We start from the raw sequence: 23,680 nt of genomic DNA, 5'->3' as shown, positions 1-23,680 counted from the left end.
TCTTTCATTCATTCATTCCTTCACACAAGAACAAAAGAATCATTCAAGTGTTCAGTTTGTTATTTGTGCCGCAAAGTGTACGACAATTTGAAATTCTCTTAGAGTAATTCCAGTTCTATCTTCAAGTATAGAAAAGTTCTTTTTCGGAACTCCATTCCATGTAAGTGAAAAATAGCAGTTCCCTCTGTTAACAGTTCTTTTAAGAACTACATCTCCATTTTAAAGAGATGTCTCTCCCTGAACAAGACGATCTTCCGACAATCAACGCTCTCCATGTCCACGTCTGTGAACCATGCTTTTTGGGATGCGATCCCAATTTTAAGCTCCAGGTGTGTAACGAAGTTTTGTGGACTTTGAGGAAAAGTTCTGAAAAGGAAATAGCGATAAGTTTCTTCAACTGCCTCTGGGAACTTGGCTTTAGACTCACAGATGACGGCGAAAAGCGTGTATTAAAAGTCACGAAGTCACGGTCCAAAAGTCACAAAGTTCCAGAAAACCTACTCCAGCATTCAAGGAAAAAGAGCTCAACAAGAAAGAAGAGACCAGTGGTTTACAATACTTGTTAGCCCTCAAGAATTCAGTAGCCTCTCCTGGAATGAAATGTGTTTGCTACGACAGGAAAGTAAGTGCCTGGCGGAAGAGAATGAACAGCTTCGTTTGGATATCGAGGAAAGTGCAAGGGAGTTATACGATCAGATGAAGGAAGCCAAACGCTGCAACAGCAACTCGCTGAGTTAAAAAGTAATGGCAAAGAGCAACAACAGGCACATCGCGGTCGAGACTACAGTGATGTGTCGTCAAGACAATAGCAAAGGCAGCGACTTCAAATCAAGTAGGTCCCTACAACTTACGTATTCATTATTAGCCTTACTAATTCATGTTAGGATATAAATGTTGTAAAATTGTGAAGGTTTACGTGCAAAAAGTTCAGTATAAATGGTCATTCACTACAATCATGTTAAGGAAAGTTTGATATTCATAGTTAAACTATTACTCGTTATCATTATCATTAACTCAGGTTGAGCAAGAAATTATTTACTGTTCGTTTCTGTTTTAGAGAACAGGCACAGCTGAAGCCCTCTGGTTTGCGGAGACATTTAGACTCCTCCCAGTCTCCCTTCAACTAACAGACACAGAGGGCAGACCAGTGATTGTTCTGCTGAATCAAGGTGAAACAGGTAGACTATTTCACTTTTTTTCTTGGTTCTGTAAGAATTATTGAAATAATAGCAAAACATCTCTTTACCAAATATTTGAGTAGTTTGGCCCAAACTAGGAAATATCATCCTGCCAATTTCCCTTTAACTACTGAAAGTTTTTTGAAAATCCTTCAAATGTTGAAAATTCTGCAAGAGGCTCAAAAACACAAACTCTTTGTCCTAAATTGCTGAGAACATGGCCCCTACCAAACAAAGCCAAGGTCAGTCACCAGACAGAACAGGTGACAAATAGACAAAACTATATCAACAGTTTAAATTTATATTCTGTCTGTGTACAGAGTGATATAGTGACTTAACTTAACCTATGAAAGACTGTGGAGAAATGGACTTCAGTGATGAAGGAAAACTACATTTGCATCAGTATTTGACATAAAATCTATTTTCCATGCTGCTGCAACAGACAGTATAAGCCCTGTTAGAAACTGCATAGCCCCATACCACAATTTTGACATTAAGCCCCTTTTAACAAAAAGTTGTGACTGTTGTTAACAGGTGAAAGACAATCACCCTACGATAAACTGCCTGAAGAAGAGAAAGAGAAAATCAAGACTCTTCTATTTATCATCAACAAGTTCTCTGTCTCACTACGTGCTTATTCTGGACTGGCACAAGAATCCCAAGACCTGCCTCGTCCTTACTTGGTAGAGCGCCACCAGAAAGAGATTGACAAACAATGGTCTGAGCAAATTACTCACACCCCTGGGACACATCCTGGATCTGAGTTACCTTTCTAGGAACTTCTAAGACACCAAATAGCCAAACATGTAAGCAGTGTGTTTTGTTAAATTGCAACCTTTCCACCCTTACTTATCTATACAGCCCAGTCGTTAGACTTCAACACCTTCATATTCACTTATTTAATATCAATATTCATTTGCAAACATTTTTTTACAGCTTACATCTATAGACAAAGCTGATGTGCCAACTTTTAAGGTAAGGAAAATTTGCAGTTAAATAAGCAATTTCACAAACTACATGTATTCCACTTTCAAATATGCACAGAGTTGTTTACAACAAAACATAATACCAAAAAAAAAATAGATTTTTAATTTGTTAATGTCACTTGCTAAAACAACAACACGTCCTTTATATTTACAAGTTTGCACGTGTAATTAATATTAACAGTAACCAAAATTTTGATTCCCTTGTCTATGTAGGTGAAACTGTCTGATGATGGTGCAGCTCTTTCCCGGAACAGTAACCTATTTGTGTTTTCCTTCTCACTCCTTCCAGATAAAGAGAAAGTCATGTCAAGCACTGGTTAGTCTCATTCTCACTTATGATATATAATAATAATTATGATAAGTTCATAAAGATGGTGAATTTTAAGCTCGGTAATGAAATGTGAAGGTGAATTAATCAACATGACACGAGCATGGGACAAAGAAAAATTCTGAGTCCCTGACAGAAATCGAACCCATGACCTCCCAAACACCAGGCAGGCGCTCTATCCACTGAGCTACGAGAACTCATGGAGAGCAAGGCCATTTAACTAAGTTCATATATGACAGGTGTCCTGCATACTGCTAGGATCAACACTATCGGAGTCATCGTGAGTAGCAATAAGTTAATAAAGATGGTGAATTTTAAGCTTGGTAATGAAATGTGAAGGTGAATTAATCAACATGACACGAGCGTGGGACAAAGAAAAATTTTGAGTCCCCGACAGGAATTGAACCCATGACCGCCCGGTGTTCAGGAGGTCATGGGTTCAATTCTGTTACATATTCATGACACAGATGCCATTTTGGGTGTACATTCAAACCATGTTGTTTAATGCCATTGGTTAAACAATAACTCAACACATGCACAACTATGCATAATGGTCAGTGGTATTCTCATATATAACATCCCCCTCCTTTACATTACAATCAAAGAAACCAATCAGGAGAATAAAATAAAATAAAATAAAAGAACAATCAACTCAACATTAATCAATCAGTGTCTGTCATTGTTCACGTTCCAAGAACTGTCCTTTGTTCCAGAACAACTTGTTACAGGTCTAGTCTGATTGGTTTTTTGACTAGTCTTCCACTTCGAGTTGTATACAAGGGCAGGTCTTTAGTTTCCACTATGTCTGATGAAGGTGGCATATCACCGGCTGGGATTTCCTCATCAGCTGAGGGATTTAAGTGGTATTCCTGTAGTGAGCGCTCCGTTGGTGGGCTTGCTGGGAATGTGGGTGCCGCATGTGTTTTGTCTGGCTCAGGTTCTGTCTGCTGATTGATGTTTCCATGACGTTTCCGATATCCCATATGACACTTTGTTGGGTCGTTCCTTAGAGCCACTCGATTACGTCTGATTCTTTAGCCGCCTACCTCTACTACATATGATCTAGGCAAGACATGTTTCTGCACTACTGTTGCCGCTCTCCATTCCTTTGACCCTGGCTCCGGTTTCACTCTGACGTGATCACCCGATCTGAGTGGTGGTGGCTCTTTGGTGCCCTGGCGGTCATGGTAGTACTTTTGCTTATCCTTGCCATGTTTCATTCTTGCCCTTACCTTCTGGATGCTGTGTGTTTCAGGCTCCAACAGACCATGTGCTATTGGTAGTGTTGTTCGTAGCCTGCGTCCCATAGGGAGCTGTGATGGGGACAGGTCAATTCCTGGAAGTGGGGACGCCCTGTACTGTAGGAGTGCTTTTCTCTTGTCTCTGTTCTTTCTCCATAGAGACTTCACTGTTTTAACTGCGGCTTCCGCCTCTCCATTCGTCTTGGGGTGTTTTGGGCTTACTAGAACATGTTCAAAGCTGTAACTTTTGGCAAAGGTCTCAAATTCTTTGCTTGTGTACTGGCTGCCGCAGTCACTGACTAGTTTTGGTGGGATGCCATGTCGACTGAAATGTTCTTTTAGGACTTCAATGGTCTCCTGGGATGTGAGATCCTTCAGTTTGGTCACCTCAATAAACTTAGAGTAATAATCAACTAGCAACTGGTAATGTTCACCTTCAAAGACAAATATGTCTGAAGTGGCCAATTCCCAAGGCAGGTCTGGGACAGGGCTTGGTATCAAAGGCTCTTTCTGCTGTGCAGGGGCATAGTCATGGCACGTGGTACAGTCCTTGTCTTTGTCTTCTATCGGTGCACTCATGCTGGGCCAGTGAAGGGCTTCCCTGGCTCTTTGCTTACACTTTACGATTCCCAGGTGTGTTCCATGTATTATCTCCAGCATGACTGGCCTCATCGATGGGGGTACTACGATTCTCATTCCTCGGTAGATTACTCCATCTAGTACTGCAAGCTCATCACATGTGTCCCAGTATTGGCGGATGCTGTGTGGGACTTGTTGCTTTGTTTGTGGCCAACCGGCTTGAATCAGCATACAGCTCATGGAGCTCATTTGCTGTGTTTTGTTGGAGTTCTGCATACTTTGGTTCGGAAATCGAGATTCTTTCCAACATGTTTACTTGTATCTCTTCTTCTTCCGGTGGTGCCTCATTTAGACTTGCTCGGCTGAGGGTGTCTGCGAGGACTTGCTTCTTGCCTGGAAGATATTCCACTTTTAGATCATAGCCACTCACTTTCAGCATCATTGCCTGCAATCTTAATGGTGCTGTTGCCATGGACTTGTGCAGTATCATTTCTAGGGGTTTGTGGTCAGTCTGGACCAAAGTTGTTTTTCCCAGAATGTACTCCCTGAATTTCTGAGTACTGAACCTGATTGCCAGCATTTCCTTCTCTATTGGCGCCCAATTGAGCTCTGATTCTTGAAGTTTACGGGATGCATAGGCTATTGGCCTTCCCTCTTGCAGTAGGACAGCACCCACTGCACTCTTGCTGGCGTCACATTGTATGGTCACATCTTTTCTGACATCATAGTAGGCTAACACTGGAGCTTCACAGCACATATCCTTAAGCTTCTGAAACGCAGCTGCTTGTGGCTTGTCCCAGTGGAAAAGTACATCCTTTCTGGTTAGTTCCTGCAGTGGTGTTTTGACTTCTGCTAGCATTAGGAGGAATTTGGCCAGATACTGAATAGATCCCAGAAACCGATGCAGATCTTTCGTTTCAGGAGGTGGCATATCCTTCATAGCTCTTACTTTTTCTGGATCTGGTTTCAGGCCTTCTGCTGAGATAATGTGGCCCACATATTGAACTTGCTGTTTTCGTACTCTAACCTTCTCAAAGTTCAGCTTAAGGTTGTAGGTTCTGGCGCGGTTGAGAACTGCCTCAAGGACTGAATCATGGTGGGCAATGTCACGTCCAGCGATGAGTATGTCATCCATAATGGCGTATGCATGATCAATATCCTCCAACATTTCATCCATGGCCCTTTGGTACAGCTCTGGAGCTGATTTGATTCCAAATGGTAGCTTAAACCATCTGTATCTGCCAATTGGGGTGTTCATCGTTATCAGTAGACTGGACTCGTAGTCTAGTTTTATCTGGAGATACCCACTTTTAGCATCAAGGACTGTGAACACTTTTGCCTCAGGTATCTTGGCTGCAATTTCTTCTACAGTGGGGATTGGGTAATGCTCCCATGTCACTGCTTTATTAAGATCACCTGGGTCAAGGCAGATCCTGATCTCCTCACCTCGACTTGAAACTACCATAGAGTTAACCCAGTCAGTGGGCTGTGAAACTTTGGCTAGGTGTCCTTCCTTTTCCATTTCCTTAAGCTTGGCAATGATCTTGGGAAGGAGTGCTGCAGGTTGTCTACGAGGCCCATGCACCACTGGTGTTGCTTTGGGGTCAATCTTGATAGAGTAAGTTCCAGGCATGGTTCCAGATGCACTTTGTAGGTCTGGGTACTGGTCAAGTAGCTCCTTTAGGTTTGGATCTACATGTGCCTGTAATTTATGTACCCGCTGAACAAAGTTGAGTGCTTGACAAACTTTGCTTGACAATATTGGCTTCTGCTTACCATCTATGACATAGAAGTTCACATTTAACTCCCTGTCCTTGAATCTTATGGGAAGAGTGACATAACCTTTGGGTGTGATTCAGTGTTGGCTGTATGACACCAGGGTCTTCTTGGTTTGTTTGATCTGGGCACTGGGCGCTACTTGCTCTAGCTGAGTAGTGTTAATTACACTTGCATAGGCACCAGTGTCAATTTGACAATGCAGGGTACTGTTGCCCACTTCTACAACCTCCCACCATTCGTCATTTTCACATTCTGCTTGTCACTGATGCCATTCATTTCTAGGCTTGCTACATGTAGTTGTTGTACATCACTGTCAGGACCTTCCTCATCACTAGAAAAGTCTTCTCCACGATGGACCATTTCATGCAGTAAGTTTACATTGCTTTTCCTGCTTCTGCAAACTTGGGCAAAATGTCCAATTTTTTTGCACTTGTTGCATGATTCATTTCTGGCTGGGCATTTTTCCTGTGGCTTGTGGGCATTGTATCCACACCTATCACATTTTTGAACTTGGTCATGTTTCTTCTTGGACAAGTCATTCTTCTTAGACGAGCCATTCTTCCATGCAAGTTTATTGACCTCCACTTTCGGGTCTTCACCAGACATCACTTGCATTCCATCCTTGGTCGCTTCGAACATCCAACCGATGTCAATTGCCATTTCTAGGGTAAGGTTTTTACTTTTCTCCAAGCAGCGTTGCCTTACTCCTTCGTCCAGAGATTTGCATGTGATGGTGTTCCGGATCAACTTATTCGACTCTGTCATGTCCAGACCACGGGCCAGGAGCTTAAGATCGGTGACAAAGGAGTCAAACGTTTCCCCTTGTAACTGGCATCTTCGATCAAATTTAACTGCCGCCATAATTGGGTTCTTCTTTGTTTCGAGGTGTGCTTTGAACTTTCCAACAACTCTTTGGAGTATGTCTTTTTCATTTACATTTTGTGCACTTTCTCCAGATCCAACTTGCACAGTTTCCCATTGGAAAGTGAGGTAAATTTCTCGGCCTTTGTCACCGACGAAGCTCATAAGGTTGCATATTTTCTCCTTCTCAGTGCATTTGCTGAGCGGTCCTCCGAACGTGAATTCGCAATGTTGATAAAACCTTTCCCATTCTTTACTCATGTCCGCAGCGGCCCAGTTCATTCTTGGCCAGTTGAACGACAAATTGGCGTATCCTTCGGCCATCCTGATGTCTTTGGCCCTGTTCCGTGGTGCTCGAAATCCCACTATTTTGACACCATGTTACATATTCATGACACAGACGCCATTTTGGGTCTACATTCAAACCACGTTGTTTAATGCCATTGGTTAAACAATAACTCAACACGTGCGCAACTATGCATAATGGTCAGTGGTATTCTCATATATAACAAATTCCTGTCGGGGACTCAGAATTTTTCTTTGTCCCACGCTCGTGTCATGTTGATTAATTCACCTTAATAATAATTGTATTTCTAATATATATCCATACATTTCTAAGATTTTAAACCTAAAAACCTTTGGCAAAAATTTATTAGGTAAAAGATTAACAACTTTTTCGCCTATCAGGAAATCAGGGTTAAATTGACCATGATTAATTTTACAAATGACTGTTTTCCCCATGTTTCATAATAGGTAATCATTCTGTTGCAGCAATAAAAGTCCCAGAAGAGTACGAGGCCCTCCGGATTGCTCTAGGCAACATTAGGACGGACGTCAATAACCTAATCACCAAAGGCTTTTTGGAGATTGGAGACAGAACTGTGAAAGTGGAGTTCTTCCTTTGGGGTGACTACAAGGTACATTGTCTTTCAAAATTAACTTAATTTTGCTAAGCTGAATGAAAATTTGGTAGAGTAGAGACAGCCTAGACTGGCAAATTAGAGACTTTCTTTCCCCAATTTTATCTTACCTAAAGAAAAGAAACATCCTCTTTAAATTAATTATAATGTCCCTTGTTTCAATATTTATCAAAGCAACGTTATTTCAATTTTGGTCACAGTTTCTCCTTCTGGCACTGGGTATGAAGTCTGCAACTTGCCACAACAGTTGTATTTTGTGCAAGGTTCACATCAATGAAAGGTATACAAAGAGCATAAACATTACATCATTACATGCTCTAGCACTTTTTTATTCTGAATGCTTTTCATGCAAGTATAAGCTTGTAGGTAATTTCATTACAATACCAATCAACTTATTTTTTAAAAAAAAAAAAAATCTGTTGAACAGGTCAGATCTCTCAAAACCACTGAACTACTTTCAAACAGTACAAATGAAGAGAAGGATAGACAACACTTGGGCTTCAGATCCTGGTTGCAAGGGTCAACCATTATTCAGTGTTCCCCTTGAAAATGTTCTCATTGATGAGCTACACTTGCTGCTTCGCATAACAGATAGATTGGAGCATGACATCATCCTTGAAGTAATTGGATGATATGAGGTATTTAGACATGTTTATGCACTGGTACATGTATAAAGATTTTTCTGATTATAATTGATAGTCAGTCGGTTGGGTCAATCTCATTATTTTCATTCTCTTTGGCGGGAAGAGAACGTGGGTAAACCAAAATCAGCCCACAAAACCACACACACAGACAACCTCATCAAAGTTGCCAGGTCAATGGGAATATCTTTCCAGATATGGACCAAAAAGGACAGAAAAAACTTCTGAAGGACTTGCCTGCAAAGTTTCATGAAATTTTACACCCAGAAACAGTAGAAAAAACCAAAAAGCTCTGGGAGGTGTGTTTAACTGGAATGACTCTATGCTTATCTAAATTTCTTTAACCCACTGTGTGCTGCGGGACAAATTGCTGACAAGTACACAACATTGGTGAGGCAAAGCATGTGAATTTTTAGCAGCCGTGTTTGATGCTAATGATGATATTGAGACTGAAAATTGGCTCATGGTAGACACGTAGCTTGGAAAACAGGGCTATGATGAGACAAGAATTCATTTAGCCTGAGATAATGATTTAAATTTTTTCCAATACAGGACTTCTGGCAGTTGTACAACGTCATTAGTGACTGGACACCAGGGGAAGATCAAGTCCTCTCATTTTATTCCAAGGTAAACTCATCACTTACAATATAATGTGTTCATGAGGTGAAAAGTTACTATTCAAATATGGAATAACACATCCAGTTGGTAAAGAAAATCCAGATTCCATACCAGAACTGATGAATAAAATTAATGTGTTATGTATATTAGATAAGCATTGCTATCCCACAAAAACAATGCAGTACTGTTTGCACCACGGACTGATAGATCTTCAAATATTTTTAAACAGACTGTTGAGTGGGGAAAGCAGCTTTTGAACATGACAGGGGATGGTTACGCCCACACATGTCCAATCACACCGTACATCCATCTGATGATCTATCATGTACCTGTGATGCTTCAGAAGTATGAGACTATGAAAATATTCACTGGCCAAGGTAAGATTTACCACAGCAAGAAGGGCAGCTTATCAACATGATTTGGTTTTTAAGTAAGATTCAAGTCTCTATGGGTGAAAGCAGTAAGTATTAAGAAATGAACCAAACAGAAAAAGAAAGTTTGATAATAATTATTATTACTTCTAGCTAGCCTCAAGTAACTGGCTGTTGACCAGGGTGAAACAATTCAGCTTCACATCAGTACCATATATATCGTAAGCTAGTCATGATTATTTCATCACATTCCTAATAATTGGTTGTCCCTAACATCAGGTGTAGAAAAAAAGAATGATGATTTTCGGAGATACCTCCACCGAAGAATTAACAGGTGGGATACCTGCAAATCACTGTTGATGGTTGAAAAAGGGAGGAGGAATTGGAGCCATGGGAAAGGACACAAAGAGGGACACCAGATTCTGGCATGAGGGAAGAAAGCAGGAGAGTGCGAGGAAATTTCCTCGACTAACAGAGAGCACAGAACAAGATGATGACCAACAAACATCAACACAGATGCCACCAATACAATACGAGAGAGAGCTCAAGTCAATGAAAGTTCCTCAGCTGCATGAAGTCGAACTTGGACTGTCAGTGGGCAGGGGTAAAAGAAAACAAGAGCTTATCGAGATGATCTGCCAGTTTCTTGCTCGCAGCCAATAATTGTTTACTGTTCTATTAAGTGTCATTGTCAGAGAAAACCAGGCAGTACCAAAAGATCAAGGTCGGCCGTTTACATTCATCTTTTCACAGTGTAAAAGCTATCCGAAAAGATTAACAACCATGACATTTGCCGAGGTAGGCGTTCATTTTTCTTCGAGATATCACCACATCAAGATTTTGGCCTCTCAAGCAGTCTAAAATGGCCGAAATTTCGGGCAACTTTAGGTGAGCCTAAAAGATACTTCCTACAACTTCCAGAAACTCTTATTTTCGTGACATAATATTTGTCCCCTTATTAGTTGATTGAGAAATATTAGAGGTCTTTCGCATTAATTCTACAGTTTTCAAGAGGTGCCAAATATCGCCGCCGAATCGTTAATGAGTGTGGCCCAAATTTTAGCCATTTTCAGCGAGTCGTTTTTCAAAAGTGCGGCAGTCTATTTCCACAGAAAGACATTTTTGTGATAGTCTTTTGCATTGTTATCAATATCCAGTTTAGTTAAAATTGGTATCCACAGGCAAATCGGGGTAATTGGTCTCGCAAAGTCCAAAAAAAGTCATTGGCCAGAAATATTTCCCGCCAAATTTTTAGGGAAGAATATCACCTTATACCGACTTTCTGCGATTGTTATCCATGATTTACTAAAATATTTGCAAAAAATAGTTAGCTGGACTGCAGAATAGAATATTTAAGCTGTGACATCGTTATTGACCTATGGAAACATTTCAAACTTGCCAAATCCTTACCATTATTTAGGCTAAATTTTCCCACGAAAATTCTATTTTTAACGTCACGCTGCATGGAAAAACAAAGTGGATCTTCAGTTCGCTGGTCTCTTTTGCTGTTTAGTAGAACAAACTGTAAGTTAATAGTGAGCAAAGCTTTTCCCTGAATCAGTTTAATTTTGGGACTTCGGCAAACCCCTTTTTATATCGATTTTCTCGTTTTCGGAAGACGTGACACGTTACAGATTCAAACGTCAGATGAAAGGACTTTAAGATGTTGATCTCGCCTAAAGGTTTTTCCTCGGTTTTGAAAACATTAGCTGTTCTTTCGGATCAAAAAAATCGCGTAGCACTGCTGGTGGCGGGGCAGTTTTTCTTCAATTATTAGCGTACAAACGAGATAGTCGAGCAAAGACGTTAGAGGTGGTTTCTATTTGCTGCAACCTAATGTAAACAATGAGGAAATACAGCTCCCTGCTCTCAGGCTCACCAAAGGATCAAAAACGACAAACGACTGGGATAAACATCTCAATACGTGTGATCATTGCTAGGCCAGTATTGCCGGCAGAAACCTTTCTTGCGTTTAATGTTGCCGTTTGTATCATCGCAGGTTAGTACAGCATCTTGTTTTCCGCTCTGGAACTTTTACTTTCAACAAAAGTAATATAATGTTGCTTCTGTTAATATTGACCACAAAACCCCTTTTAATGCAATGAAATTACATCCAAATTTTTATTGATAATTTCTTGATAGTTTTATTGCTGCTGTTGTCAGAGTTCATAAAGAACAAGATCGCAATATGTTTGTGATCCATGAGAACATAAATTGAATTACATTTTGCACGCAACTAAGTTGCTCTGAAGATTAATTGAGATAGTTTTAACATGGTTCATGAAAAAAAAAATCTTGCGGAGGCAAATTCATTTTCATTAACCCTGCCAGAATGCAGTTGTATCTGTGTTAAGGTAAATGGAACGGTAGCTCAAGAATATCTACAAAAACAAGATGGTTCAACTGATCTGAATGTCAAAAATAAACAGAATAATGGCTGAATGGATTGTTAAAACAGAAACGATATTTGTCCAGAGGGTAATGTTTTTATCCTTCCTGCCCCATTCAAGGAGGATGCAGAGGTGGAACGAAGTACCATTACATAGTGGCAACAGAGAAAGGACACCCCCCCCCCCCCCCAATCTCGCTACCACCCACACCCTGTTGTTTGCAAGGGGGTGGAAGAAAAATCTACTGTCCTAGACGACATTTCAATTTCATTTAGTTTTCTAACGATTCATTAAATAAAGTTGTTTTTATTTTTGCCATTTACATGTAAGTCAGCTTAGTGTTTGGTTTTCATCATTTGCTTTTCTTTGGATTTTTTTTGGGCAACTTGCGAGATTGAAAACTCAGACCTCAGACCCATAAACTGAGACGGTCAAAAACAAAAACTCAGACCCGAAAAAGTCAGATTCTCTGCATGTCTCGAAAACTCAGACCCGAAAAAAAAACCTTTTTTTCACATTGCGCTTACCGCGGATTACTTAAAGACGCCTTGTTTACAGTTCGTCGATACAATGTCACAGGCAGAATCTGCAGAGAGAGGAAAAAAAATTAGCCTGCGGTGGTACATTCCTCTCCCGGATCATGAAAATAATACCCAGGATTCGTATGGTTTTTCGGTTGCATTATAAGTATACACCAAGTATATATATATCTACACACTACGGATCCTTATTCTTCGAATAATTCAGCTAAATTCAGCAGATTTTTCCGGGTGTGAGTTTTCGAGACATCTTAAGAGACCTTTGAATCAGCTCTATAGCAAGTTGTCCTAAGTCAATTGTGTGCACGAGGTAATATCAAAGGAAATGAAACGGAAAACAAGACAGTGTACCAACCTGCAACGATACAAACGACAACAATGAACGTAAGAAAGATATCCGTTGGCAATCTTGACCTTGCAACGACTACACGTATTGAGAAGTTTATTCAGTTTTTTTTTTCACATTCCAGTCATCTGTCTTTTATGATCCTTTTGTAGGCCGGAAAGCGGCCTACAAAATCTGCGTTGTTGTGTAAACAATCGGCTGAGCAAAATAGACACCACCTCTGATGTCTTTCCTCGACTATCTTGTTTGCACGCTAATAATTGAAGAAAAACTGCCCCGCCACCAGCAATGCTAGGTGATTTTTCTGACCTGAAAGAACAGCTAATATTTTCAAAACCAAGGAAAAACCTTCAAGTAAGATGGACATTTCGAAGTCCTGTCGTCTGATCGTTGAATCTGTAACACGCCACACCTTCCAAAAACGAGAAAATCGATGTAAACAAGGGGTTTGCCGAAGTCCCAAAATTAAAGTTCAGGGAAAAGCCTCGCTCACTAATAACTTGCAGTTTGTTCTACTAAACAGCAAAAGAGACCAGCGAACTGAGGATCCACTTTGTTTTTCCATGCAGCGTGATGTTAGAAATGGAATTTTCGCGGGAAAATTTAGCCTAAATAATGGTAAGGATTTGTCGAGTTTGAAATGTTTACAAAGGTTATTAACGATTTCACAGCTTAAATATTCTATTCTGCAGTCCAGCTAACTATTTTTTGCAAATATTTTAGTAAATCATGGATAACAATCGCAGAAAGTCGGTATAAGGTGATATTCTTCCCTAAAAATTTGGCGGGAAATATTTCTGGCTAATGATTTTTTTTGGACTTTGTGAGGTCAATTACTCCTATTTGCCAGTAGATACCAATTTTAACTAAACTGGATATTGATAACAGTGCAAAAGACTATCACAAAAATGTCTTTCTGTGGAAATAGACTGCTGCACTTTTGAAAAATGACTCGCTGAAAATGGCTAAAATTTAGGTCACACTCATTAACCATTCGGCGGCGATATTTGGCACCTCTTGAAAACCGTAGAATGAATGCGAAAGACCTCTAATCTTTCTCAATCAACTAATAAGGGGACAAATATTATGTCACGAAAATAAGAGTTTCTGGAAGTTGTAGGAAGTATCTTTTAGGCTCACCTAAAGTTGCCCGAAATTTCGATCATTTTAAAACGCTTAAGAGGCCAAAATCGTGATGTGGTGATATCTCGAAGAAAAACGAATGCCTACCTCGGCAAATGTCATGGTTGTTAATCTTTTCGGATAGCTTTTACACTGTGAAAAGATGAATGTAAACAGCCGACCTCGATCTTTTGGTACTGCCGGGTTTTCTCTGACAATGACTCTTTCTAGTTTTCAGGCTTCACATTATCACAACACATACCCATTTCACCCCATGAGCTACCCTCTTTGCCTAAAATCAGCATGAAGAACTAGGGCCCTGTAAACGTCACTGGTTTAAACGTCAAAAATGGTACTTGTATTGAATCTTGTACTCGTAGTCCAATCTAAAACTCCCCAATGTTACAAATTGTGTGAATCATGACTAGTAGGTTTGAAAGGCTGCTATGTATGTTTAAGAACATCCATGTAAGTGATCCATATAATTTAATAATCATAGCTACAAGAAATGCAAAACCAAACACTTTAAGCAATGACAATGAGCAGCATTTAAGCTCAATTTACTAAATTTATAAAAATAGGGAAAACGATCAATTTCAAGTGGAAAGTAAAACATTTAAAAACTCTTGCTCTGTTGTTTCTCACAGAGAGGGTGAAGAATTTAGTGCATGTAAATTATATATGTAACAACAGAGATGCAAACATTCACATTGGATATAAAATGTGTGTTGATGAGTAGAACAGTTGATATGTATTTTCTTTTACAAGGGAAGGGCCACAGTTTTGCAGACCATTTTATGGGGGACCTATTCATCCTCCATTAAACATGTATCAACACTGGTATAAAGCTTCATAAAAGTAAAAGTGAACACTCTACAAAACCACCGCTCTAACTAAATTTTGTAAGTCCACTGAAGTCAAAAAGAGAAACATAACTCGCCTCGATCATTAGCCCCATATAAGTCCCTTTTCAGCCTGGCAACATAACTCGCTCAATGAATTTTCATGCACCTTCACCGTTGTTAAAAATGGCGGCACAAATGGCGAGGGTTAATTGAGACCCAGGGCCTAATGCTAAACGAAATGACGCGTGATTAATGGGTTTGGTTACTAGTGGAAAATTTCAGGCAGATTCCATGATCCATAAGCTACAAGTCAGAAAAGTCAATTAAATAATATCGATTACGTTGTGCATATTGTACTCACCATTTGGCTGCAAATTGTTCTGAAGTCTCGAGCGGTTTAAAATTGAACGCCACGTGCTCGGTCCTCGTTGTCTGTTTATATTTTGCCTGGGACATGAAGGCCTTACGACTACAACAAAAGTCGAGGGGTGAGTCGGGTGATACAAAAATCTGCTGGTATTAACCACTGAAGTCCAGAAACAAGAGGCTAGAGACTAGCTAGACTTCTTCTTTCCAGTTGCTTAAATTGGAAAATTTACTGCGATGATCATACTTCACTTTCATCTACTACCGCAGTTCAATATGAATTATTTTTATTTCATATATACTTCACAGACTAAACATTTCTTGCTCACTCTGCACAGTTTGCCATCGGCCCATGAAAAATCACCTTTCTCTTCTAACACTAGACTGGGAGAATCTAATTTGAAGAACGGACTTTGCCGCCATTTGCCTCAAAGTATCATTCTCCGAATTCACTTTCATGCCTCCCATTTTCACTTCAGTCTTATAAACGTTCACTGAGATTTCAATCTTTCCAGGGTTTACGCTGGTTTCAATACCTGTGGTGTTCGCTTCATCGGCTAACCGGGTTTGGCTCGGCAGTGGATGAAAGAATGAGGAATAATCTATGTGCTCGTTTAAGTCTTAGGCCTATATATTTTTGTTTCGGGAAGTTTTAGTTTATCGATAGTGGCAAACACGAATTATATAGCTAGCGAACCGAAGTTCAGTGGCTAGCAAACATGAAGCGAACTCGAACGTAACGAACTTGGCAGGTAGCGAAACCGGTTGTTAGTGTTACCCTTCCTTCGTTTGTAACTAAACTCTTGGCGGTGATATTTTGTTAAGCCAATCTTGGTAACCGAGTTGTATTATACTTGAAAGTTGAAGTGTTGCAACGGTTTCACACAACGGCAAGGAAACATTTTATTTCAAGCTATGGGTAACAAATTGAGGGGAATGTTTGTAGCTGTTGATCATTGCTTTTACAGATTTGGTGGCTCCTAAAAGAGCCATTGTATTGATAAAGAGAATCACGCCTATGGGAAATAATTCATCTTCCGGAACTGGAGTCTCACGCGTTCCACGCGTCAAGTCACTGCTTTCTGCCCATTGTCATTGAAGAAGGTAGGCGATCTTCCCAGACTGAGCTGGACAAGAATCGGAAACAGGATGTTTCGTCTCAGTCCTGTTCTGGTCATGGTCCGCTCCAGTTGAAACTGAAATCCAGCTCTGCGAAAGTCGTCTTCAGTGATTTCTTGCCATGACGATGAAAGCGCAGGCTTGATCATCGGGAAGAGAGCGCGGAAAACTGCGTGCCTCATTTCTAAGTTGAAATCTGCAACCAGGCGTGCCTTCAAACCTGTCTCGAATGTGAGTGACTATCGCAGATCAACGTGTTGCAGATCAACGTGTCATCTTGACATGGCTTCTCGAAGTCTTCTAACAGCCAGGCAGGAATGTGAACTGCTGGCTCCCACGTGGCTCCGTCAGGTGTATAACCAGCCCAATTCACGAGATACTCCGTTCTTTTCTCTCTTTGATGCTTAGCGACTAATCATTTAATAATGTAGTCGTCGGGCAGGACAACGACTCACTTGACTCTTCCTTTTTTAACTTTCAGCAACTGGATGTCGTTTAGTTGTTTGAAATGCCCTGCCTCTGGACGGCAACGCTTTTCCATGATGTTAAGATGTGAGAAACGATGATTATTGAAATAATCAATGGTTTTTATATCTGTTTATTTTCAGTTGTCATGACAACCAGATGACACAATAGGAGCTTAAAAGTGCCGCAAGCATTTATGATTATGTGTAAGAGTAGCTAAAAACGACCGAACAACTGTCGCTGATGACATACTTTAAGCTACCATTTTGATTCATGTTTGATGTGCGAGCTATTATTAAGTAATTACGATTTACAGCAACTTCGAAACGTGAGCGGGAGAGCGCGCTAAAGTCTTCGGTTCGTGAGCGCATTTAACTGCAAGTATCGCTCGAATGATTGATCAGTAGTCACAGATTCTAGATGTGTTTTGGAGTGGCAGGGTATTCTTCAGTTAAGCTGGAAAGAGGACAAGATTGGTTCCTACAGGCCACAGAGGGCTTACAATTTTGTTGAAACCGCTGATAACATTAATTCTAAAGCCCACAAAGCCGATTTGAGGAAAATTAAGCCCGGCTGCCAAAAGCAAATGAGCTGTAGGGTTAACTACCAAATGATCATATGATCGTAAAGCTTTTGGAAGCCATCGGGATTGCTCGGAACTCTATTGTCTGTTGACTGCTTGTACATTTTATGGACGGTTCAGTCCCACAGGTATTCGCAACTACAGGAATTATGGTTAAATTTACATTTGTAAGGGATAAACCGCAACCAATTAGAGTTCATAGAGAATCCACATGGGAGCTCTAGTGAGGCAAAATTAATTTATGCCAGTAAGTATGTCCTTAAAACAAAAGCCATTCTGCACCATCCTCTCACATCGGAAAACTTGCAAATGGCTGATCGTGTTTGAAATCACCCCATAATGCATTGCAAACCCTTGAGCATTGAGTACATCATGTATGCCTATCGATTGTGTCTCTTGGAATGCATGAATCTTTCATAGACATTACATTAGCTACGTATAGAAAATTAGCGGCCAAAAAAGTCTTGGAAATTTCTTTACAGATTTTATGCATTCAGTTCGTTTCTGAATAAAATTCCTACTTGATTTTTATCACTTAGTCACCAAATGGCTACTCTACTTTTTTAATTTTAGGCCCTTGACTCTGACAGTTTGAGCCATATCCTGGAGCCATTATGGGCTCCTGCCATATCATAAAGCAGAAGTGTTCATCTTTCATGTACTTGCCAAATAAAGTACTCTGCAGAAATTCCCTTATTATGCATTACCTGCATTGCGGTATGCTGTTAGTCCTTCGTGTAGTACCCTAGAGTCAACTTTGGTCAGGAGCCCATTACTAGGAGCCTGTAACTTCCATACTAAGCCTGTGTCACAGTATTTTTACAGACCGGTCTATTTTAAGACTTATTTTCCCACGAAAAAGGTCAGTTCTGGTCTATATGAGCGTGAATCAGTAAGGAGATAAATGGCGGCCTCAGGTGGACATGTCAACCTAATCTTCCAGTGAAATTATTAAGCCCGTGCTTGTGATTGGTCACTGAGGTTCTGCAGGGGTCTGAATTCACGGTAAATCAAACTAAAAATAGGTGGGTCTGTGAAAAGGCCGGGACAGGAATAATTGGGGTATTTGCATACTCCTAGTGATGGGCTCCTGCATTAAAGGGACACAGTCAGCTGGAGCACATGCACATTAGATGCCATTTCTTAGCTAATTTACATATCACAGAGACGCGATCCATACTGTTTTTAACCAAATATAATAAAAATAATATCATAGGATGAGCAAACGCACACTCAAAAACAGGTTTTTCAGTAAACGATTGAAAATCAAGCAAAACACTTAGAAGATTGAAGTAGATTTCTAGATGTACTTTGATTTCAGGTTGAGGTGAACTTTTTTCAAAGTGAGAAAACAAGTGTCCAGGTCAGTGCGGTCCCAAAGCTGTGTCCCTTTAATGGTAGCATTCAATAGAAAACTAGGTTTGCTTGAAGAACATATAATCAGGAGATAACCAGGAGAGATTGGTGCAGATATCTTGTAGATAAAGTCATCTAATCATCATAAATGATAAATAAATCAAATTTAAATGCAGTTTTGAATGATTTGTATTGAAAATCTTTACAGTATGCTAATGAATTTTATTATGCAAATCAATTATGCAAATTAATGTCCGGTCAAATTGATAAGATGTCCGACCAAAATGAAGATTTGAAAGGACACATGTCCTGTCAAAGAAGAAAAATTATTCCCGGTACTGTTTTATTCCGGTGCACACTAGTCTCACAGCATGATGTTATGTGCATTTAACTGCCACTCCCCTCCCCTCCCCTATACAATCATTCATTTTATTACTTCATTTTTTATTTTTGTTGAACTAAAGGGTGCCTTATGCCAAACAAAAGCAAAATGAATGGTTCTACTGAAGACTGGAGTTTACTTTCATGGGAAATGCTTGTACCCAAAGCAAAGGTACTTTATAGCAATGCTTTTGGTAATGTAATATTATTGTGTATCATACTTGGAAGGTTCTGATTATTTACAGTAATTTGAAAGTGTTAAGTCATTTTAATCATCGCTAGTATCTCTGCTTCATGGTTCTATATGCATGTAAATTTTAAAATTTAACTTTAGTTAATTGTTATTTGTGTGTTAATTGCTTCCAATATTGTTATTGCCTTTTAGTTGTCACCAGACAAGCGTCACCTGTTCTTAAAACTTAAGGACTGTGGTATAGTGTCTCACGTGAGATTAACCATTTATCCAGATGGAGGTGTTAGTCGAATGAGGTGTTGGGGTGTACCTGCTCTTCTTAACCATTCTAAGCTTTAATCCTTTTACATTTATGTCCCTCAGTCTTGGAGTGACAATGTAAATGCTAGTATTATACCTCCAAAATTGTGTTTGTCATGGACTTGAATTGAGTTCTTACATCTAGAGTTGTTGTCACTTTATGTGGAATAAATAAATTTGTTCCAGTCAGGGTCTTAGTTAATGATTGTACTCACCAATCTTCTCATGCCGGCCTACAGGGTACGAGTCTCACACCAGGTGAAAAACCTTAATTTCACATCTACTGACATGCCTATGGACCAAACTCTCACACCCAACTGAAAGATTTCAACTTTTACTGCATTAGCTTACCCACTTCCAAAAAAATTGTAAACTTAAACTAGTGGAAGAAAAGAAAAGTCCATTTAAATAACGGTACACTGACCCAATTCTCTGAATTTCAGTGGAAAAGTCTGGCCCCCAACCCAGGTCCCCTAAATACATACTGCCGTAGTTACTAAAAGAAGGAATGACCTAAAACGACCCAAAATGATCTAGAATATATCTAAAATAAATCTAAAATCATCTAAAATGACCTAAAGTGATTTAATGATCTAAAATACACTTGACTGATTTCTAGAATGACCTGAAATGACTTTTAAACTTAACTGGAATGATTTAAAATAGTACTTCCCAGTGATCTACAACGAATATCAGAACTGAGTGCTTTCCTAACTGAAGGCTGACACGCCGAAGGTGCCGTGAACGAAACTGAATGACTCGAATACTAGCGAAAGTTTCCGGAAATTCCAAATGAAACTCTTGATGAAAGTTGGCTGATCTCTGGACCACGGAAGATTATTACAGGGGCGTAGCCAGGGGAGGGTTCCAGGGGTTCCGGAACCCTCCCTTAGGGTTATAACTTAGAAAGAAAAAAACTGTTGGGGGTAAGGTTACAATGGTGCATCTAACATGTTCTACTTGGCGAGGCGCACAAGCACTGATACGGGAAAAAAGTCCAAAAGCTGTGTACACACACGGCAGGGCTCACTGTCTAAACTTCGCAATCGTTCACCCCTGTGATCAACCCCTTATAAGAAACATGCTTTTGGAACATTCAATGAAGTTTACAATTTTTTTAAGTATTCACCGAAGCGTAACTAGCTTTTGCTAACCGTAATTGAGAAAGAAATACCCGAGGTCAGCTAAACAAATGTGCTCAACTTGTGTCGAACTTAGTGGGTTGAAAGGTAAAAGGACATGAAGTTTTCCTTGCGCTTTTCCCATCTATAGTAAGAACATTAGAAGCTCTGTCAAATACACGGCTGTGTGCAATTCAATTTGGGGAAATTGCGTGAAACGACCGACTAAAAACTCACTTGAGTCTGGACTTGCCCTAATGCACATTCATTACAACAGGCAAATAGACGTTCGTAAAACAATCGACATTTTTGCACGAAAGCATCCAAGGCGCCTCCTTGAGGCAGTAATTCATGAAGCATGTAATGTATTCAACAATTTATTGTAGTGTAATCTGTTGCGTAACAATATTTCCCAGTAGCCTTCGCGGCACGGTGTGGAGACCTCGTGGTCGACCATGTAATGCTCTTCTATTACCCGCTTGATTAAACTGTCGTGTTGCTGTTCGTATCCGCCTGTTTTATGGCCCAATAATACCACATAGTGTCAGAAGTGGTTTTCAACGAACCATGACGTCTTTTCGAGTGCAGCTACCAGAAAAGTTTGACTTTAGTCGTCAGGAAGAGTGGCCAAAATGGAGCAGAAGATTCGAACGCTTTCGCCAAGCATCTGGTCTGGTGAAAGAAGAAGAAGAAGAAAGTCAAATAAACACGCTGGTCTACGCTATGGGAGATCAAGCCGACGATATTCTAAACTCCTTCCAGCTGAGTGCTACACAACTGAAGCAGTACCACACCGTTAAAACGAAGTTTGATGAGCACTTCGTGGTTCGCCGTAATGTTATTTTCGAGCAGGCAAAGTTCAATCAACGCCGCCAAGAAGAAGGCGAGACAGTTGACACATTCATCACAGCATTGCATACGCTCGCCGAACACTGTAATTTTGGTACTCTGACAGAGGAGATCATCCGAGACAGAATTGTGGTAGGCCTTCTAGATGCGAAATTGTTGGAGAAACTTCAGCTCGACCCTGATTTAACGCTGCCAAAAGCAATCAATCACGCGCGACAGAGCGAAGCCGTCAAAAAGCAACAAACACTAATGCGAAATGACTTCAAGGAATCTACGGGAGCAAAGAATGAAGTCGATGCGGTGAAAGCAGAGGAAACGCCGAAATTTAGAAAAGACGACTCGTCTAGAAGTCCGAGCGAAACTCTCAAGAAACCGGCAACCCGTCCACCGTCGAACCGCTGCGACCGCTGTGGGAAATCGCCGGGCCACGCGCGACAAAACTGCCCGGCCAGCGCCACGACTTGTCACAAGTGCTCGAAAAAAGGTGGGGCATCTGTTTGCAGGTCCGCGCATACTGTCAGCGAAATCAAAGAAGATTATGCCTTTCTCGGAGAAATCAGGACAAAGAGAAACGAAGGCATTTGGTCTGTAGACCTCACTCTAAATGCTCTCTTGTCCGCTTTAAAATTGATACCGGAGCTGACGTCACTGTCATCCCCGAGAGCGTTTACAAAAAGCTGAAACCAACTCCGGCCCTCATTCAATCCAGCAAGACCCTGTTTGGCCCAGCCCACACAACCCTTCCCGTTCTTGGCTGCTTTATGGGAGTCGTCAAGAGAGGAGAAGAATCTTCATCGCAGGAAATATTTGTGGTGACTGGAGCGCGCCTAGCTTTCTTTGGCCGTCCAGCTATAGAGACGCTAAAAATTGTCGAAAAGGTCAATGCAGTGGAAGCAGAAGAAGTTAAAGAAAAATTCCCAAATCTCTTTAAAGGTCTTGGAAAACTTGATGGTCCCGATTACCTCATCAAGCTCAAGCCTGACGCGAAGCCACACGTAATTGGTACCCCCAGGAGAGTACCTGTTCCCCTTCTTTCAAAAGTCAAAGAAGAACTCTCCCGGATGGAACAAATGCAAAATTATTTCTGAAGTGGATGAACCAACTGAATGGTGTGCCAGGATGGTAGTGGTCCCAAAAGCCAATGGCAAAGTTCAAATATGCGTGGATCTAACCAAGCTTAATGAAAGCATCCTGAGGGAGTATCATCCCCTTCCCAGCGTCGACCACACCTTAGCTCAACTCGCTGGAGCGACTATTTTCAGTAAGCTTGATGCCAATTCAGGATTCTGGCAAATCGGCTTATCACCAGAGTCAGCTAAACTTACCACTTTCATCACGCCATTTGGCAGGTTTTGTTTTAACCGCCTACCATTTGGGATCAGTTCAGCCCCTGGACACTTCCAGAAGCGAATCTCGCAAGTTCTTGAAGGAACTGGTGGTGCTCTTTGTCAGATGGATGATATCCTCGTGTATGGCAAATCAGTGGAAGAACACAATCAGCATTTAGAAGCAACTCTTCACAAGTTACAGGAGGCTCACCTTACTCTAAATGAAGAGAAATGTGAATTCTCAAAACCATCCGTTGAATTTCTGGGGACACTCGTCGACGCTCAAGGAGTGCATGTTAGCCCCAAGAAAGTCGAAGCCATTTTGAAGATGAAAACGCCTCAAGACCAGACAGAATTAAGAAGATTTCTCGGCATGGTAAATCAACTAACCAAGTTCCAGCCACAAATTGCAGAACTATCCAAACCACTAAGAGACCTACTGAGTTCGAAAAGTCACTGGTTATGGGGTGATGCCCAACAGCAAGCATTTGCAGCCCTAAAGGAAAGTCTGGCCTCCACCCCAACCCTAGCCCACTATGATGCAAGTCGTCAAACGAAACTTTCTTCTGATGCATCGTCGTATGGACTTGGAGCGGTCTTAATGCAACTGCAGGATGATGGCGAGTGGCACCCCATCACACCCGCCTCGCGAGCCATGAGCCCCACAGAACAGCGTTACGCCCTTGGGGATCACCTGGGCAAGTGAGCACTTCGCAGATTACCTACTTGGCCTGGAATTCCATGTTGAGACCGACCACAAACCTTTAGTACCCCTGCTGAGTACCAGGAACCTTGAGGATCTACCAGCCAGAGTGCAACGGTTCCGAATGCGAATGATGAGATTCACCTACTCTATTTCGCATGTACCTGGGAAG

General features: G+C 40.8%; 3 protein-coding genes and 1 pseudogene across 5 annotated transcripts in view; 3 read left to right on the top strand and 1 right to left on the bottom strand.

Moving 5' to 3' along the window:
• Positions 1-19,696, top strand: part of LOC110047353 (allantoicase-like) — a 180,485-nt gene extending 160,789 nt beyond the window's left edge. For all 3 annotated transcript variants that reach the window (XM_089288070.1, XM_089288074.1, XM_089288077.1), the window contains 2 exons: positions 19,098-19,186; positions 19,400-19,696. In XM_089288070.1, the coding sequence (XP_089144196.1) occupies positions 19,098-19,186; positions 19,400-19,546 (236 nt within the window). In that variant the 3' untranslated portion in view covers positions 19,547-19,696. The remainder of the gene's footprint in view (positions 1-19,097; positions 19,187-19,399) is intronic.
• On the top strand, positions 228-2,106 carry LOC149117967 (uncharacterized). Its single transcript, XM_089283001.1, has 3 exons — positions 228-329; positions 1,058-1,178; positions 1,713-2,106. The coding sequence occupies exons 1-3, from the start codon at positions 228-230 to the stop codon at positions 1,952-1,954; spliced, it is 465 nt and encodes a 154-aa protein (XP_089139127.1). The 3' UTR covers positions 1,955-2,106.
• Positions 228-9,991, top strand: LOC110048718 (uncharacterized). Its single transcript, XM_089282994.1, has 11 exons — positions 228-329; positions 1,058-1,178; positions 1,713-1,861; positions 2,115-2,153; positions 2,378-2,480; positions 7,706-7,869; positions 8,073-8,152; positions 8,300-8,510; positions 9,066-9,140; positions 9,361-9,508; positions 9,782-9,991. The coding sequence occupies exons 1-8, from the start codon at positions 228-230 to the stop codon at positions 8,502-8,504; spliced, it is 963 nt and encodes a 320-aa protein (XP_089139120.1). The 3' UTR covers positions 8,505-8,510; positions 9,066-9,140; positions 9,361-9,508; positions 9,782-9,991.
• On the bottom strand, positions 2,991-4,147 carry LOC149117966 (uncharacterized; annotated as a pseudogene).
• Positions 19,697-23,680: the final 3,984 nt, after the last annotated feature.

Source organism: Orbicella faveolata, unplaced genomic scaffold (assembly GCF_042242905.1).
Source record: "Orbicella faveolata isolate gen_17 unplaced genomic scaffold, um_ofav_v1 contig_1, whole genome shotgun sequence".
Taxonomy (NCBI): Eukaryota; Metazoa; Cnidaria; class Anthozoa; order Scleractinia; family Merulinidae; genus Orbicella; species Orbicella faveolata.
The sequence above is the reverse complement of the archived record's forward strand: the minus strand, read 5'-3'. Positions and strand labels throughout refer to the sequence as shown.